This window comes from Cyphomyrmex costatus, unplaced genomic scaffold, assembly GCF_001594065.2.
Source record: "Cyphomyrmex costatus isolate MS0001 unplaced genomic scaffold, Ccosl1.0 scaffold166, whole genome shotgun sequence".
Lineage (NCBI taxonomy): Eukaryota > Metazoa > Arthropoda > Insecta > Hymenoptera > Formicidae > Cyphomyrmex > Cyphomyrmex costatus.
This window is the reverse complement of record NW_017275674.1, coordinates 147,417-164,283: the sequence shown is the minus strand read 5'-3', so window position 1 is coordinate 164,283 and position 16,867 is coordinate 147,417. Positions and strand designations below refer to the sequence as shown.

At 39.8% G+C, this 16,867-nt stretch overlaps 1 protein-coding gene across 1 annotated transcript in view; it reads left to right on the top strand.

Annotated features, from left to right (window-relative positions):
- Positions 1–16,867, top strand: part of msi (RNA-binding protein musashi) — a 61,934-nt gene that overhangs the window by 44,682 nt on the left and 385 nt on the right. The window contains exons 2-3 of the mRNA XM_018537177.1: positions 14,479–14,719; positions 16,253–16,859. Of these exons, the coding sequence (XP_018392679.1) occupies positions 14,479–14,719; positions 16,253–16,859 (848 nt within the window). The remainder of the gene's footprint in view (positions 1–14,478; positions 14,720–16,252; positions 16,860–16,867) is intronic.

The window sequence follows — 16,867 nt, the reverse complement described above, 5'->3', positions numbered from 1 at the left end:
TACATTATCTTATTCCTCAGATTTTGATTTTCAACATAAAAAAGAAAATTGTTCGATTACGTTAATTTTAAGCAAATATGCATTAATGTAAAGTTTTATCGATCCGCGAATACCAATTAGAATTAATTATGTGTATATAATAAAAGAAAGATAAATACCCTTTGTTTAATTAATTCTTAATTAAATATTGTGGAAACAATTTTATTATGAGACAGTTATTTATTATAAGAGAACACTTGAGCATTAAAAAAAACAATGATAATGATAGGCGGAAGAAAAGGGTGAGAATACGCTGAAATCCCTTTAATACGTGCTTTTCTGGTTATGAATGCGCGCTAGCGCAATGCGACGATCAATGAATGTTAAACAATTCTGATCAGACCGCATTAATTAATATGAATTTTATTGTTTCTGTCGGGAAAGTGGATCATGTTTTCGTTAATCCGCGTGGCATGGCGCATGCACTGTTTCAGTATGATTTCACTAACTCGGTAATTGCGATATTCCAGAGAAAATATTTACGTCCAATTAAAACATCTGAGAGAGATTATCGATGACACTGAAATATACTTCTATATTTGTGCTAATTTTTACTGAAGCAATTAGAATTTTTAAATGCGAAAAAGACATAATATAACAGTTTCGATTTCTTTTAGAGCCGATTACATTTAGATTCTGAAAAGAATTATGTTACTGAGCACATTAGTATTTAACAATAAACTTTGTAACGTACGATTAATTTTTATGAGTTTTTCTGTATTTATGATCTAAATTGATATCGGAAATCGTTAAATCACCAGATATACTTAATCCGGACTTTTGAACCAACCCGACCTTAATCAAATTGCATTCTCGCAATTCTCTCGCTGATAACAGTTGAAGAATGCCCGACCGAATCAATATAGTCGAAATAGTGGAATGGTTATTCGGTAGCTTACAGTAGCTTACTGTTTCCCGCAACGGCATTCGCTATTAATTTCCTTTGACGGAAACTATTCCGAATAACTTGTATAAACTGTATTAATCTTCCGCGTTTATTCCCTATATTTGGTATATGTACGTTCATTAAATTATGATTCTATACTTTTTTAATTATGCTTTATATGTATATAATATTTATATGTATACATAATACCTATTTAAATATCAATAAATTGATTATATTTATAATTAATTGGAACATTAAATTTGAATAATGCAACAATTTAATACAAAATTATAACGCAGGAATTAATTGTTAATTTTCAGATAATATTGCGAAATTGTTACTACATGTAAGCTACACATACACATGCATTACAATGCTAATATATGTATATAATATATAATTTTATACATATATATAAATATATTTATGGAATATATATCCATATAATATATAAAAAATACATCCACGTGTATGTATGTGCTGCTGTTGTCAGATTTATGCGTTCCTCGAATAACATTGAAATGAACTTTCAGTATTTATCGGCTTGACTCCGTTGGTATATCGAAATAGAAACGCGTGTGTCGACAAAGTAGGAAACTGTAGCTGTACGTTACCGACCGCAGCTTACCCACTACGGGTAAATTCATTATCTGTTTCTTATCGCGTGTTTTCCTTTCGCATATCCTGGAAGTATATCTTATATTTATCATATTTATCCACATAAGTCTCCGTTTATTTTTATCATAAACCGCTTGTTAAAATAATCGCTTTTAATTCGATGATATAATTAACTGAGATGCAATAATAATTTCTAAGGTGTAAAATATTGATCTATAGCAAGGTCTATCTGTTCGTGGGAATTTTATTTACCTTAACAAATAAGGAATTTGCCTCAAAACTGTATTCAATCATTATTATGCGCAACGAAACATTTTGTATCCTTACATCATGATTATCATTCAACTTCTATCATTGAAAACATATATCGGAGTGTTGCAATTATTTTAAATATTTCCGCAATTTTCAAATGTAAACTCGAATATTAATATTTAGAAATGATTGTTTGAATACATAACGCACGTGGCAAATTAAATTTAACCACGTGAGAATACGTCGGTAAATATCCGCTGCAGCGAACCAGTGTATAATGCCGTATAATAAATGATTTCGAGACAGTCGGCGGATCGATAGAATCGCGGTACTATTGTACCGCGCCAAGATGATTAATTAAATGCAAACACCGCCACGCCCACGTGCGGCAGGACGAGGTGGATAATATTGTATAACCATGCGGTCGTATTAACTGCGTGGCGACATGTGATGCGACCGATCCTTCAAGGGAAATGTGCGATATCGTGATAAATGTAGGTCGACGTCGTATCATTTAAAGGGAGTGACTTTCCCTTTTTGTGCGGCTATCAATCCTAAAATACACGCTACCGTAATGAAGACTTGTGGATGTCAAGATGAAAAGCGATTTCGCGAGATTCACATTGGAACGGTAGTCTGTAATTACTTCGGAAATTATTCAGAGTAAAAGTCTTGATCGACGAAACCCGAAGAAGAAAATAAATGCTGCATTCTGGGGTAAATATCTGGGAATATGCCGATTTCTTTGAAGGAACCTCGAAGATGATGTGATTAGACTAATTGCAATGGAATTCAGTTAAAAGAAAGAGGAAAAAGAATTGTTAGGGGATAGTTGGCCTAGATAGAAAGGGAGGTAGCTGCTGAAAGGACAATAAAACCGTGCGAACCGCAGAATGAAAATCGTCCCTGATCGATCCGCTTAATGATGCCATTAGCAGGATTTCCAATCTCGGTCGAAAAAAAAAAAGACAAAAACGTTTTCACGATTTGCATTCGCGCAGCAGTCGCCCGTAATTATTCTAAAAAAGACTATGCTCACATGCAGCTTTACAAATTTTATAGCACGTGGCTAGTATCTCTCTCTCTTTTTCAAAAATTATTTCCTCCTACAAATGGAAAACTGTACGATCACATAGATTGAAACATAAATAGATTGTGAAAGCGTAATTAATCTTTAGATTTATTTACGTATATCATAATCCTTTTAATTCTGTCTTTTAAATGGCAATATATGGTTTACGTAATTTATTTAGTACTATTTTATTATCTAAAATGTGCAATACTTAATACAAATTTTTTAAAACTAACCTTGAATCAGAGAAATACAGATATAGAAGAAATATAGAACAGTAAACATCAATATGATATTAAACTGAAATAGTTTTCTACTTCCGCAATATTTCAGTTTGCTCATTGAAACTTATACTGCGTTCTGATTATTTTACTATTTAAAGATAAATATAAAAAAATATATAAAGTATAAGATAAATATATAAAATAACAATAATACATATCATGCAAGTTACTGCGTATTAATTTTTGCATTTACAATTTTATCGCGGAGCCATTTTTAGAGCACGCTATTATGCGCTGGATAATGCGTAAGATGATGTGGTTTTGGGAGGGTCGGTATGGCAGACTGTGTATAGTGTTTTCCGTTGGCCATCTGTCGAGGGGAATACCCCCCGTAGATTAATTGGAATCTCGCGTATTGATCCAATAATGTGAGTGCTGGATACAAGAATCAGAGAAGGAAAACTTGGAAAGAGGGGAATGCTCGGGAGAAAGATGGAAAAAGATACAGAAATTCCGGGTCGAATGTTGTGTTAGAAAAATAAGTTAAGTGTTATTATTCAACAGAAATACAAACAGGAATAGTTCCTAAACTGCTATAACGCAAAAAACTTGCAAAAGTGGCAGATTTGTATGAAATTTTTCACACACAAAGAAAATAACGAAATTATAGTATATGTTTTATAATAGAATAAAAATAAAACTTATTTCTTTTTCTCTAAAGTAATTTTCTATTCTTTAAATTTACATTAAATGCTTTTATCTCTGTTTAGTTAGATTTTATGTATTTTAATATTATATCTCTTTATATCTTTTTTCTGATTTTCCTTAAATAATATAGATTCATCTTAAAAATACTTTTATGTATTCCTCTTTCTTATTGTAACGAATTTTACATTTTCATTAATAACTAAATTCATCTTTGAAAATTTTAATGGAATATCGAATAAAATGCGTACGTGTATAGAGTCCTATAAAAATATCGCGACGTTTCTTCTAACGAATACACTCCGGCAACGTACGATCAGTATTTACATTCCACCTGAAATCTACTCAGACTTCTCCTAAAGCTTTTTAAAGGTTTATCTTCGTCTCGTTTATAGCGCGTCATGTCACGAGTCGACGACGTGTTCCGCGTTAATTGTGCGCCTTAATTAAAACTAATATCGCCTAAATTAAAATAAATTAAAACGCGGCGCAGCCCTTCGTTCCACTACTACTGCACAGTCGTTCCCTTTATAAAAACCTTTAAAGAGAGTTCTAAAGAGAAGGTACGTCGCTTTTCATATACGAGAATTTGTATATATAATATGTATGTGTGCCTTTGTGTATATATATAGATCGTTGTCACTCTTACATTTTTTCACACTTCGAAAATCGCACTTCAAATATTTTTTTTCTATTCTATTTTTTCGTTTGCTGAAATTACGATTTTACATTTTATATTTCTTTGCAATATTTCTCTCTTGTTTGTTGAATGAAAATTGAATTTTTTTTTCTTTAATCTGAACAATAATTTCTTTCTATTGGATAGACGGACATGGAACGTACACAGATAAGACGAGGGAGATGGCAAAGAGAAGCGTTTTTTTAGAATACAGTATCTAACACATTTACCGAATGTAAAATTTTCTGGTTGAAAATGAACGAAAGAAAAAACTCTAATTATATCAAATAGATTTAATAAATTTCTGTTATCTTGATTAGAATTTATGTATTATAATATAATAGGTTCAACCAGAAAATTCTAATCTGTTCATTTTTAACCAGAATTCCAATTAATGCAACCGGACTTTTTTCAGCGTGTGCATATAATCTAATTACTCTGATAGCAACGTGCAAAGCATGCAAATTGCTCAAGGACATATATTTTTCTAATAAGTTACTTTATGTGCCATTTGCGTGTTTGTTCGTTATCGAAATACTTTTTATTTATTTTCGATTTATTCACATTAATTATCAATAAATTGTCGCACTAACAGACGCACGTATACATGGACACTCCTTTTCCGTGTGCGCGCGAATTTTCGTAGTTCTGAAATTGCCAAAAAATTACTTATATTGTCAAAAATATAATTGCAATTCGAAGTAAATGATTCTCTCTAGCAATGAATCAAGTTCGCTTAATTGGCAAATCGAGATAATGAATTATCGATAATTCAATAAAAACCGATCGAAAGCGAAATTGGAGTAAGCAATAGAAATTCCGATATCGGTATAATTTATTCAAGATCGTACAGACCGTCTTACAGCGGAATATCTAATAACAATACTAATAATAATACTAATAATAGTAATACACTAAGAAACTACACATCTCTGCGAGTGCCAAATATAGTGTATACTCTATCTAGATTCTACACACTTATAGAATTCTCTATCTAAAGACTCTCACGAGGATTTAAATATGGCGAAGTCTTTCCCCTTCTTTCCCTTTCCTTTTCCACCATGTTCCTCCGCGTTCCGATGGTAAGACACACTGAGATTTCTCTCTGCATCGATCTTCTTTCTCTTCTCTCGACGTATTACTCTTGAAAAACATGATCTGTAGATTGTGCCATCCGTGTGTCAAACTAGTCGACAGAAATGAATAAAATAGGAAAACAACTAGTCTTATCTCTTTCTATTCAACGGTGTAACAGGAAAGAGAATGAGAGGGAGAGATGTGCGTAGGCCGCTCTCATTTTTGTTGACCATTTTCAATTCCTATTTAGATACAGACTACAAAATTTACATATTAAGTCTTTGAAGTTCTCTCTATCAAGATAATTTCTTCTCTCTCTCTCTCTCTCTCTCTTCCTCTCTTATTTATTGGTTCCTGCCTCCGCAAAGTAAGGAGGCAATATGTCCAAATCACATCACAGAAGTTTGTCAATTAGCTTTACCATATACTTAACCAAACTTAACTTTTTTAATTAGAAGAGTGCGTCAGTGGAGAAATTATGCTCTTTAATCCAAGACACTGTTAGGTTTCTACGTGAGACGCGGATGGGATCGAACTCGGATCCATTGTTAGTCCGTGGACCGAGCACCGAACTACCCGACGTCTCAGCTAAGATTAACCTTGTATCATTGGCACCTCTGCAGACACCGCTTCGCATAAAGAGCAATGTTTGTAGAGATGCTAGTGATCCACGGATGAAGGCAGTGCTGCCGCCTCATGGCGGTGCCCTGAACCACCTGCGCGGGGATCGGGGAGGATTGCACGACAAACCCACCCCAATGTCCATCGGTCCTCTATCCATGTAACCTACACTTGTATCCCTCACGACGAACACACGACCCACCATCGCATCACCACTACCAACCGTGCGAAATCCAACCTCAGTAGTTTTATCAATGCAGCTCGACGTGGAACAAGTCATGTTAATAGGGCTGTTGTTTTTCCGACCTGGTATGCCTCGCCCGGCTAATGGGCGAATCAAATCCCAAAAGAAATAATGCATTCAGCAGGTGTTCATTTAGTCGAAAACGCACCGTCGTCTTCTAATATAAAATTCTCCACATTTTTTCGCTTGACGTTTAATTATACTAAATATGCACTGGTTTTGAAATCGTTCACTTTAGAGCTACCTCCGATCTTATTCCGACTCGACTCCTCTTTATCTCTTCGCGTTCGAACTTTTTCCCACACATGACTGTGACTATTGAGACACACGGTGATGCGCTTTGAAGGTACTACTGAATAAAAGATGAGAATACTGCAGATGCATCCGATAATGCAGCTTTTGAATTATCGCAATGTAAGAATATTGTACAAAGAATACTGTGATGCTGTGGGATTATATGAAGCAAGATCGATGATCGTGGAAGAATATTTCTTCTTCGTTGAACTTTCATGAGAGAAGCTTAAGTAATTTGTGTGGTTATTCGAGCTTGCGAGCAATTTTTCTTTTTATCTCAGATGAAGGTCTCATCAGATTACACAACGTTCTTTCTTCCAAAATCTCATTCGATCGAATACATAGAACGATATTTTCGTATCGTCTATAATTGAAGAACAAACCTTTTCAGCCGGATCTAAATTTGCGTCGATGGAAATGTAAATCGATATCCAATATTACTTAATTCAACCGAGAAAAACTTGACTATCAAAAGGTAATACGGACCAAATTAGAAATAATGTTTCTGACTCGACAACGGAACTATTTCAATTCCTTTCCCACGGCATTATCAAATGGAAAAAAGACCACGATATAACACCGAGTGGGAAGATAGTCCGCTTTGCCGCTTCAATTTTATCTATACCAAGTCTCATATTGTTTACAGTCTAATAAAATCCTCGAATTTGTTTCTTTTTGTTATTTCTATAGAATTATGGTCTAAATAATCGCTTTGAGAACGTACTACAACGTTTGGACTGAATAAAAATTGAATTTACCGAAGAGATCTCCTTTTATGTTGAAATTGAAGTAATCATGAAAGAGTAAGAGTGATGAGATTTTTTTTTTACAATACTGCACGCAGTCTAAGCAATTACTGTGAATATGAATTCTAAATAGAACGGAGAACCGAGTCAGAAACTACATTTATTGTATATAGTAAAGATCAATTCTTCTATATTGAAGTCAAATTAACCTTGAAAGAGAAGGGACAAAAAACAGAAAAATTAAGGAAAAAAGAGTGGTGACAGAAGGCTTACGATCGACCTCAACCTTTTCATCGACCCCGTTGTCCGCCACCCCTTCGCAGTGTCGCTCCAATTCCGTGTGCTAAGTCGTAAACGGAAACAGGGCCGATTCATTACTCAGTAAATGGCCGTGGCGCGGTTATTGTAGGCGCGGAATTAATAGAAGAAGATAAATAACAACGAGAGAGAACGAGGCCGCTGCCTTTTTTAATCTTTGATTACTTTGCAACGAAGTATCGAAGCACGCGTCACGAAAAGTATCGAAATATCACGTAACACCGTAAATATGACTCTGTTGATAAATATCCGAATTTCGTTGTATTCCTTAGACAATATTTTAATCAATTCCTTATGATTTCATGTGAATTTATCAGCCTGAGCAAAGCTTGCCCTTCGCGAATTCTCTGTCTATTCAAGTATCGATCTCACACGAATGACGAGTAGACACATCCGACCTCCACCGAAACTATGTTACAAACTACGACCTTCTTCCAGTTCCGACTTTCGATTGGATTACCTATCATGTTTGCGCGATCGATGACGAACGAGAGAATTTCCGGAGCTCATCCAGGCGGCGACCGGCCCGTAGCGGATCCGCGTTTTCCGAATTAATACGAGCAACACGCGATGTTATTTCTCAACGAAGAGGTCACTGCGCGACGATAACGCGCAGGAATATCCACGGACGCGCTCCGGCCATTTTGCGGGCTATAGGCACAACGTAGATGCGTTTCGATAACGGAACGCCTCTGTTATTCATCGTGATTCCATGATCCTTGGCGATTCAGTCTTCTTGCGGGACGAACCGATCACGTGAAAACGTAATTTCCACTATCTTTGAAAATAATTTTGCGTTTCAGCGTTTTAACAAAGGGACAGAAAAAAAAAAACTGTTGACGGTTGACGAAAGCGAGAACGGTTCTTTGAATCGACCAGGATGGCGAGTAGCCGCGCCTCTCGGAAGCTGCCTTATCGACTGGAAATACCATCGCTGTACCATGGTGTGTCCACGTTGACGAGTATCGAGGACAATTTAATAGTTTACAAGAGTTAAAAATCCGGTAATCGACGTAACACAACAGTCGCGTTCGGGCGTTTCCTCTTCGTCTTCGTTCGTAGAAATTCACCTCAATGCAAACATTCGTAAAATTCTTCGTTCGGGTCGTCCCCACTTTTCTTCTCACCCTCTATCGTTCCCCTTAATCGCGAAAACCATCTAGCGAAAGTGCGCGACACCAATTCGACTTTTTAATCGATGATACACTTTCCACATTCTGTATATCTCAACAAGTCTCGATGGCGATGATGACGTGGTTGGAAGTAAACCACCAGGACGAGGACAATGTCCCATCACACCAGTAACTCTTTAAAGGCGTACTGCTGTGACAGGACAATATCCCCGGCCGGTGGACTGATTTCTCTCCGATGTCTTCCTTCCCTTTCTCAGGGTTGGTACTGCTCTTCTCGGTGCTCCCTCTCTCTCTCTCGACCTCTTCCTCTCTCTCTCTCTCTCTCTCTCTCTCTTTTTCTCTTTTTCTCTTCCCGACTGCTTCTCGGTGCAGTAGTCGAACGGATTGCCGAGCGAGATATGGCGGCCGGCGAAAAATACCCCTTTGCGAAGGCCGTATCATTCGGTCGAGCGTCCCGACGGCACTGCGTCGCTCGGTGGCGGCGGCGCCTCCGCACCCTCTCCCCAACCACCCACCCGCCTCCTCCCCACTATGACTGGGGCTCTTCTACCTTCGAGCCTCTCCCACCGCGAGGAAAACTCACCCTCTTCGTCTTCGATATGATCCTCCGCTCTCGTGTATGTGCGCACGCATGCGCGAGAGGGAGAGAAAGCGTACGCATGTGTGTGTGCCTGTGTGCGTGTGTGTGTATACGCGACAGAGAGGGATGCAGGGACTCACAGGGCGCGGAAGAGTAGCACCGGCACGAGAGGGGGACCGAGTACGACCCCTCGACGTTGCTGGGGGCGGACGCGGAGACTGCTGCTTGGTACTAGGGATGTCTAGCGATACTGAAAATACTGAAAGTACATACGATCTCACTACACTGGTCTCGCCACCCCTCAACCATCCAGTTTTCTCCCTCCTATCTTTCCCTTTCTCATCCCTTCTTTTTCTATCATTATTTCTCTTCCTCTCCCTTTCGCTACCCTTCTCTCTTTTGTTTCCCTTTTTTCTGCATTTTTTCTTTTTCTTTCACTCACTTTTTCACCTCACGTCCCGTCCTCGCCGTCGTAACGTAAGACGATCGAGGTCATCGGGAAAAGAGGATGCTTGGCTTGTTGCGTTATGGACATTCATGAATTTTATAATGTGCGTTTATGATCGCACCGTTGAACGATTATGGATCGCCATTTACATTTCCGCGAAAACCATATATTCACCGGAGTACCTTTTTTCGACGACAATATGGTTCGATTAAATAGTCGATAAGCCGCGTCACGCTGGCCGATTGTGCAATCGTCCACTCGAGCCACATCAAACGGTTTTTTTTTTAAATCTCAGTTTACGCGATGATATTTCGATTTCGCGGCGATAGCTCGATAACCGCAAAGCGTACGACGCACCAACGAGAAAATTAAATCTGCAACGCGCGGAATTATTTTGCACACAATTTTAAATTCGCGTGAACAAACAAGTAACCTGCGAAGACACGAACACAAACAGATAAACATTATTTTCCGAAATAATTAGAAAATTAGAAAAATTTTAAAACATTTCACATAGATTCCATTTGTTGGTAAAAACGATACGTTAATTCTGGCGTAAATCTAATTACGACTTGCAAATTTTTTTTTCACAATTTTATTCTGTCTGTCAAAGTATCCTGTCTCCGTGATTCGATGCGTGCGTGCGTACGAACGAACGAACGCACGCACGCATGACGGATGTTTCATTGATCGATTTTCTCTTTGGACCAAATAGGAGACAATCTAAAGATATCCGCCGTGTTGGAAAAATTCTGATTTCGAGAAAAACATCTCCAATTTTGAGGGACGGGCGTTGCTCGATATGATAAATCGCGGAGAAGACGCAAACGATATATCGTACTCTAGACGTCCTTTTCCAACTTGTATTTTTTTATCCTATGGGGGGGGGGGAGGAGAATCGTCTGGAGAATTTTTCGATATCGACGGCAATAAACGTCTCCCATGGAAATGAGATGTACGACCTCAATATGGGAGTGAACGGAGTAAGATAACACGATAAGAGCGAAAAGCGTGAAAATAAAAAAAGAAAAGTTTAATAATTATAACGTTGAAGGAAGCTTGAGGGAAAGGAGACGAAGAAAATACGAGAGAAGAGAAGAAACGTCGTAAGACGTTTTCCTTGGTGAGACCGATCACGGCTTCCTCGGAGGAGGGAGATCTGGGAAACCGAAGCCGGCATGACCGAGCGAGCGGTGCCGAGAGCCGTGCGGTGGTGCGAGCCGCACACGGCGAGAAGAACACCGCGGAGGGGTGTATTGATCCACCGGCTGCGCGTTCTCGTCGGCGTTGTGCCCCACGACAGGCAACTACCCGCTCTCCCTCGCGCCACTTCGTCCCACCGTCGCTGCCGCCGCTGCTGCTGCTGCCGCCGCCGCCACTCCCAACCCCAAACGACTCGCTCGTTTCGCCCTCCTGGCCTTTCTCCTCTCTTCTCTCGCTCGTCCGAACCTTCCGCTCCACCCTCGCCGCGCTCCATTCTGCTCTAACCCCTGTATGCCTAACCACCCCGCCGCCCTACACTCCCGCGACACCCTTCGTCGCGCGCATGTCGACCATGCCGCTCGCGGCGATATATCCGAACCGGGCTAACGCGCAAACCCCGTCGTGGCTCTCCTCCGACCGTCCACCCCGCTGCTACACAGCGCACCCCGCTGTCCCGTCCACTCGCCATCCTCTCCTGCCTCCCTGCCTGCCCTGCCCCGCGCGCAACCCCCCGCCGTACGAACGCAACGCCGTCGGTGCTGGCGGTGAATGTACGACGCGTTACGACGCTGGGATCCTGAGGGAAAAGGCATCGCGACGGCACGGTATATCTCCGGTTAGATATACACGACGGAACGACCATAGTTTTCTCTTAGTTTCGTACGTATCTCTCGAGTCACATGCGAGACACGAGATGGGCGAGACCAAGCCAGGTACTGCTCCTAGATGGGATATTGGTTTGTTACTCGCGATATATGAGATATCTTACTATCTGAAATAAAAGAAGGAATGTATCGGACGTGCGTAAAACGCGCACAGAATGTCTGCAGCTACACGGAAAGGACGATTTTACTCAAGTTTCTAAAAATTTAGTTACATATAGATTTGAAAATAGTTTCGTTGGACCAATCCAAATAATTGCGAAGGAATCTCAAGCATGAGGAGCAATGTAAAACGAAAAGTTTCGATATTCTAACGACCAATTTGAGCGTCTTGTAATAATAATCTCGATAGTTTAACAAAACTATTTTCGGAATTAGCTAAATTTTTTAAATATTTTGAAACCTCTCGTTTCTCGACGGCAAAATTCGTGACTCGATGCTTATCATTATATTACATATAGTTACAGCATAAGAGCGAGAGGCAAAACAATTCTACGAAAGATGCCACGGTGCATTTCATCGACTGTGTTGCACATTTTATTTTGCATCTAAGAATTAAATTACACGGCATGAAACGACCTTGTAATTTATCAATTAGAGAGACAAGGACTCTCGGAATAAAACAATGTAACAGATTTTTAAACGCGATAGGTTCATTTTAAGCACAGTAGATTCGTGAGATGCAGCCATAGCACGAATTATTTAGCGACGCCGAATATAAGCGGATGTAGACAGCGATAACACGATGCGCAATTAATCAATATAGATAATTGTAAAAATAATTAATCAGGGTTAAGGATGATAATGGCATCACTGTCGGAATTGATCTCGTTTTATAATAGCAAACGTCATATGTGATACGTAATTCTACAGATTACGTGCACGTTGCTTTTAATTAATTACTTTAACTGAATGTTTTACATCAGGCGTAATAATTGATCAGATATTGGCGCTCATCCGTGCCTCTAGATATTAAATGTAAGCGCGCGTTCGGTGGCAATGCAGCGGACGGTCGGAAATTTATGGATATTGCGAGAGACAGGGTATGGACGGACACATTGTTTTTCTTTCCTCATGAGATTATCGATTATTCTACATATACAGCTTGGATGAAACGAGAACCAGAACACTAGCTAAAAACTTATTTCATGAAAAATAAATTTTATGAAAATGTCAAAAGTGTAATTACTAGAAAATGGCTTTTGTAATGTCAGGAATAAACGTGCATTTGATTTTGCGAACAACTCACCTTCAAACTACGAGGATTCCGCAGGTCGTAAAATCTCGGCACCGACGGAATTTCGTATCTCTGATAATCCGTCATCCTAAAAAGACAACAATATTATTCGCTTGTTTGAAAAGATATATTTATTTTCGCGTGCAGTTTTTGCGATTTACATAAAATCCTGACGAATGCGTAAAAGTTGCAAATGCGAAAGAACGCTGTAAACGAGAAACGTTATTTCCCGTTTTTACTTGATTCTGTGATAAGAATATTTATATATATTTTTTTAACGGACCGCTTGGCATATTACACGGCGTAAGTAAAAGTTCCTCGTAAGTAGACATAAAACGTGGCAGTGCCAAGGTCGTTAGCTCTCGGCAGACACAGTGACCTTAACACATCGGCGTTATACATAGAATGTAGATTGCTTACAGGAATAGACGGGTCGCGCTATATTTTCCGTCCAAGTTCCAGGGTTTGCTGACGCGATCGTTTTGCGAAATGATATATTATTTTTACACCTTGTCGCGCGAGACAGAGTGTTTGTTTTACTTTACCGTCGCGTCGTATCGGTCCGGAAGAGTATAGAACCCACTACTTACTGAACGTCAATTGTAGTAACGAACAGTCTATGGTAGACCATGGAAGGCACGGCGAGCATCACGCAAGCGTTCAGTAAGACGAGCGGTATCAACTGAAACAAGAAAAATATACGAGCTCTTAATAAAACTGTCGATATTGTGAGATATTTATCGCTATCTGCACGAACGCTTTTCCCAAGGAATGGCTGCAAAATGTAATCAATAGAAATCCGTTTGTATTTAACACGATGTACAATTTAATTCGCGCACGAATTATGTTAGTATTAAATTATTAACGCAAGCTCTTTGTAGTTAAAATGTTTATATATCATAAAAATAAAAAATATATATATATAGAAAAAATAATATATTGCATTAATATCAGTCATTTAACAGTAGTTTAACTGAAAATAATCGTATTAATTCTTTAACAGTATTTATTAATAAAATAAGTAAGTATATCATGTTCTTGTTTTAATAAAATGTTATTCGTTTCATTAATACTGTTATAGAAAAAACAATATTATTTTCAATTAAAATGCTGTGAATACAGTGTATAATATACAATTTGCAAGAAATGGAATTGATGTTTTAAAAAACTTATACAATTGTAATTGAAATTTAACAGCTTTTGATACGAAGACTGTGAGGCCTACTAATCAGATTACTCAACGAAGATTGAATTTTACCAATGAGGAGGAAAGAAATTTTAGTTCCTTTTGTTTTGATTGGTTAAATTTCAATCTTTCAGTCTTCAATCTCAATCTTCGATGCATATAGTCTGATGCTGGCCTACACGAGCCGGAATGGCACGTGGATTTTTACTTGACCGCAAATGGTCTTACGATTGATTTATTTTTGTTCGCAGCGCCGGCATGGAGGCAACAAACGGCGCGATCGAGCACGACTTCCACAACACGTTGGTGCCGATAAACGGTAGCCATTCAGGCAGCTCCGGCAGGAGTACGCCGAACGGCGGCGACCCGGCGCCGGGCAAGCTTTTCGTGGGCGGCCTCTCCTGGCAGACGAGCAGTGAAAAGCTGCGGGAATATTTTAACATGTTCGGCCCAGTCACTGATGTCCTCATCATGAAGGATCCGATGACGCAGGTCGGTCTTACCTATCTGAGCATCACTTTCGGCTTGCTCGCCCGATCAATTACGGTTATTTATTGTACGAGGCTGTTCTCTCGCGTTATTTAATTCATCAGCTGTCAAGCTAATAACGAAAGTCGTTCATATCTCGCATTTTCATCGGTCACGTTCTGATAATATTTCAAAGACGCATTAATTAAGAAAGAATGCGTGCAATATAGTATCATTTAATTTAAATTTGAATGACAAGTTGATTTTTCTAATCTCTTTTCCTAATTTAATGTTTCTAAATTTTTATTCAGTCATACTCCTAAATGCATCTTACGTACAATTTATATGATTAGAAACCTACTTTTTAAAAATAGTTTCTATTGGTCGAACGTTTCGTTAATAATGTCATGGGTATGTTTAAATTTGTGTTATTCAATTTACGGTAGAACAGCCTCGTATGTTGCCCACGCGTTTCCAAATCGCGTTCATGCCGCGCCTGTTGATTTGCCGGTAACGGTTTTCGGCTCGACCCCGATCCTCGTGCTTCGCGGGGGGTCGGCCGCGAAAATGCCGCGAGAGAAAGGAGTTTACCTCGACAGGATTCGATGCACCAAGCAATCTCTCCTTCCACTTTTGCACGAAACTATATACCGTAGTAGACCGTAGTAGATGAGAAGTTGTACTAATCGGTGTAATTAATTGCTGATAAAGTATCAAGAGAAGTAGATTGTATTAGGTATTATTAATCGCATTAATCGCATTATATATTAAAAGAAGGTGGGAGAGGCAGAATTTTCGTTTTTTTTTTCTTCTTTTGTCGGATTTGCAGGCGGTAAATGTCGAATGCGGGTGTAATATCTGAGATTTCGCGAACGAGAGTGGGTGGGACAGACGTAATATTTATACATATTATATATATATTATATATATATTAGTAGCTCCTTAACGTTCGTAATGGATTTGAGTCTTATCGCAGTCTTTGTTTCACGTAACATTAGAATGTTTGTCTTAAACATTGGCTTGGACAGTCTTGCATGCAAATGGTAGTTTGGTAGCACTAGTTAACCGTTTATAACAAAAGCTACGAGAGATCATCGAAGGCAGGATTTATTAAAGATCAGGATAATTTCGTAATCATAGAGCATTTCTATAATATTCCGAATCGAACCCGCAATTTAGTTAGTTAGGGAGAAGACGAACGGATCAGTTTTGGTGACTATTCGAGCAGGCTAGAAGTGAACAGTAATTTGATGAAAATCGTGTGGTACTTTACTCGCAATAATCGACAAATTATAATCAGCTTTGTCCCAACGCGTAAAAAGTTTTCATGGTCATGAAAACTCGTCCTAAACATTTAGAGCGATCTTGCGATAATTGAACGAAAAAAAGTGCGAATAAAAAAACGGTATCCCTCGATCAAGTCGGGAAAAAAAAATGAGTCGGATGTCGGGAGCGTGTTCGATTGCGAGAGCGAAAAACAGTCGCAAGAAAAAAGAGGGAGACGCGCAATAGACGGTCCTTGTGCATCGTGCCGGTTCTCGGCTTGTTCGGTTACAGCGTAGCCGCGGTTTCGGCTTCATCACATTCGCCGAGCCCGGTACCGTCGACAAAGTCCTCAAGTGTCCCGTCCACACCCTGGATGGCAAGAAGATTGATCCGAAGCACGCGACGCCGAAGAATCGCGCGAAACAGGCCAATCGCACTAAGAAGATCTTCGTGGGTGGTGTCAGTCAGGACACCAGCAGCGACGAGGTCAAGGCCTACTTCAATCAATTTGGGAAAGTGGAGGAGACGGTGATGCTGATGGATCAACAAACGAAACGTCATCGCGGCTTCGGCTTCGTCACCTTCGAGAACGAGGACGTGGTGGACCGCGTGTGCGAGATACACTTCCACACGATCAAGAACAAGAAGGTCGAGTGCAAGAAGGCGCAGCCGAAGGAGGCGGTGCAACCGGGCGCGCTAGCGCTCGGTAAGCGGGTAGTGCTCGGCGCTCTAGGTGTACGGCTTGCGCCGCAACCGCCGCTGCCGGTCGCGGCAGCGGCCTCGCAGTTGGTAGCCGCGCAGGCACAAGCGGCGCAGGTGCAGGCGGCTGCGGCCGCGGCGGCGGCCGCGCAGGTGCAGAACGCGGTCGCAGGATACGGTAAACTGTTCGCCACCAGTGGCTATCCT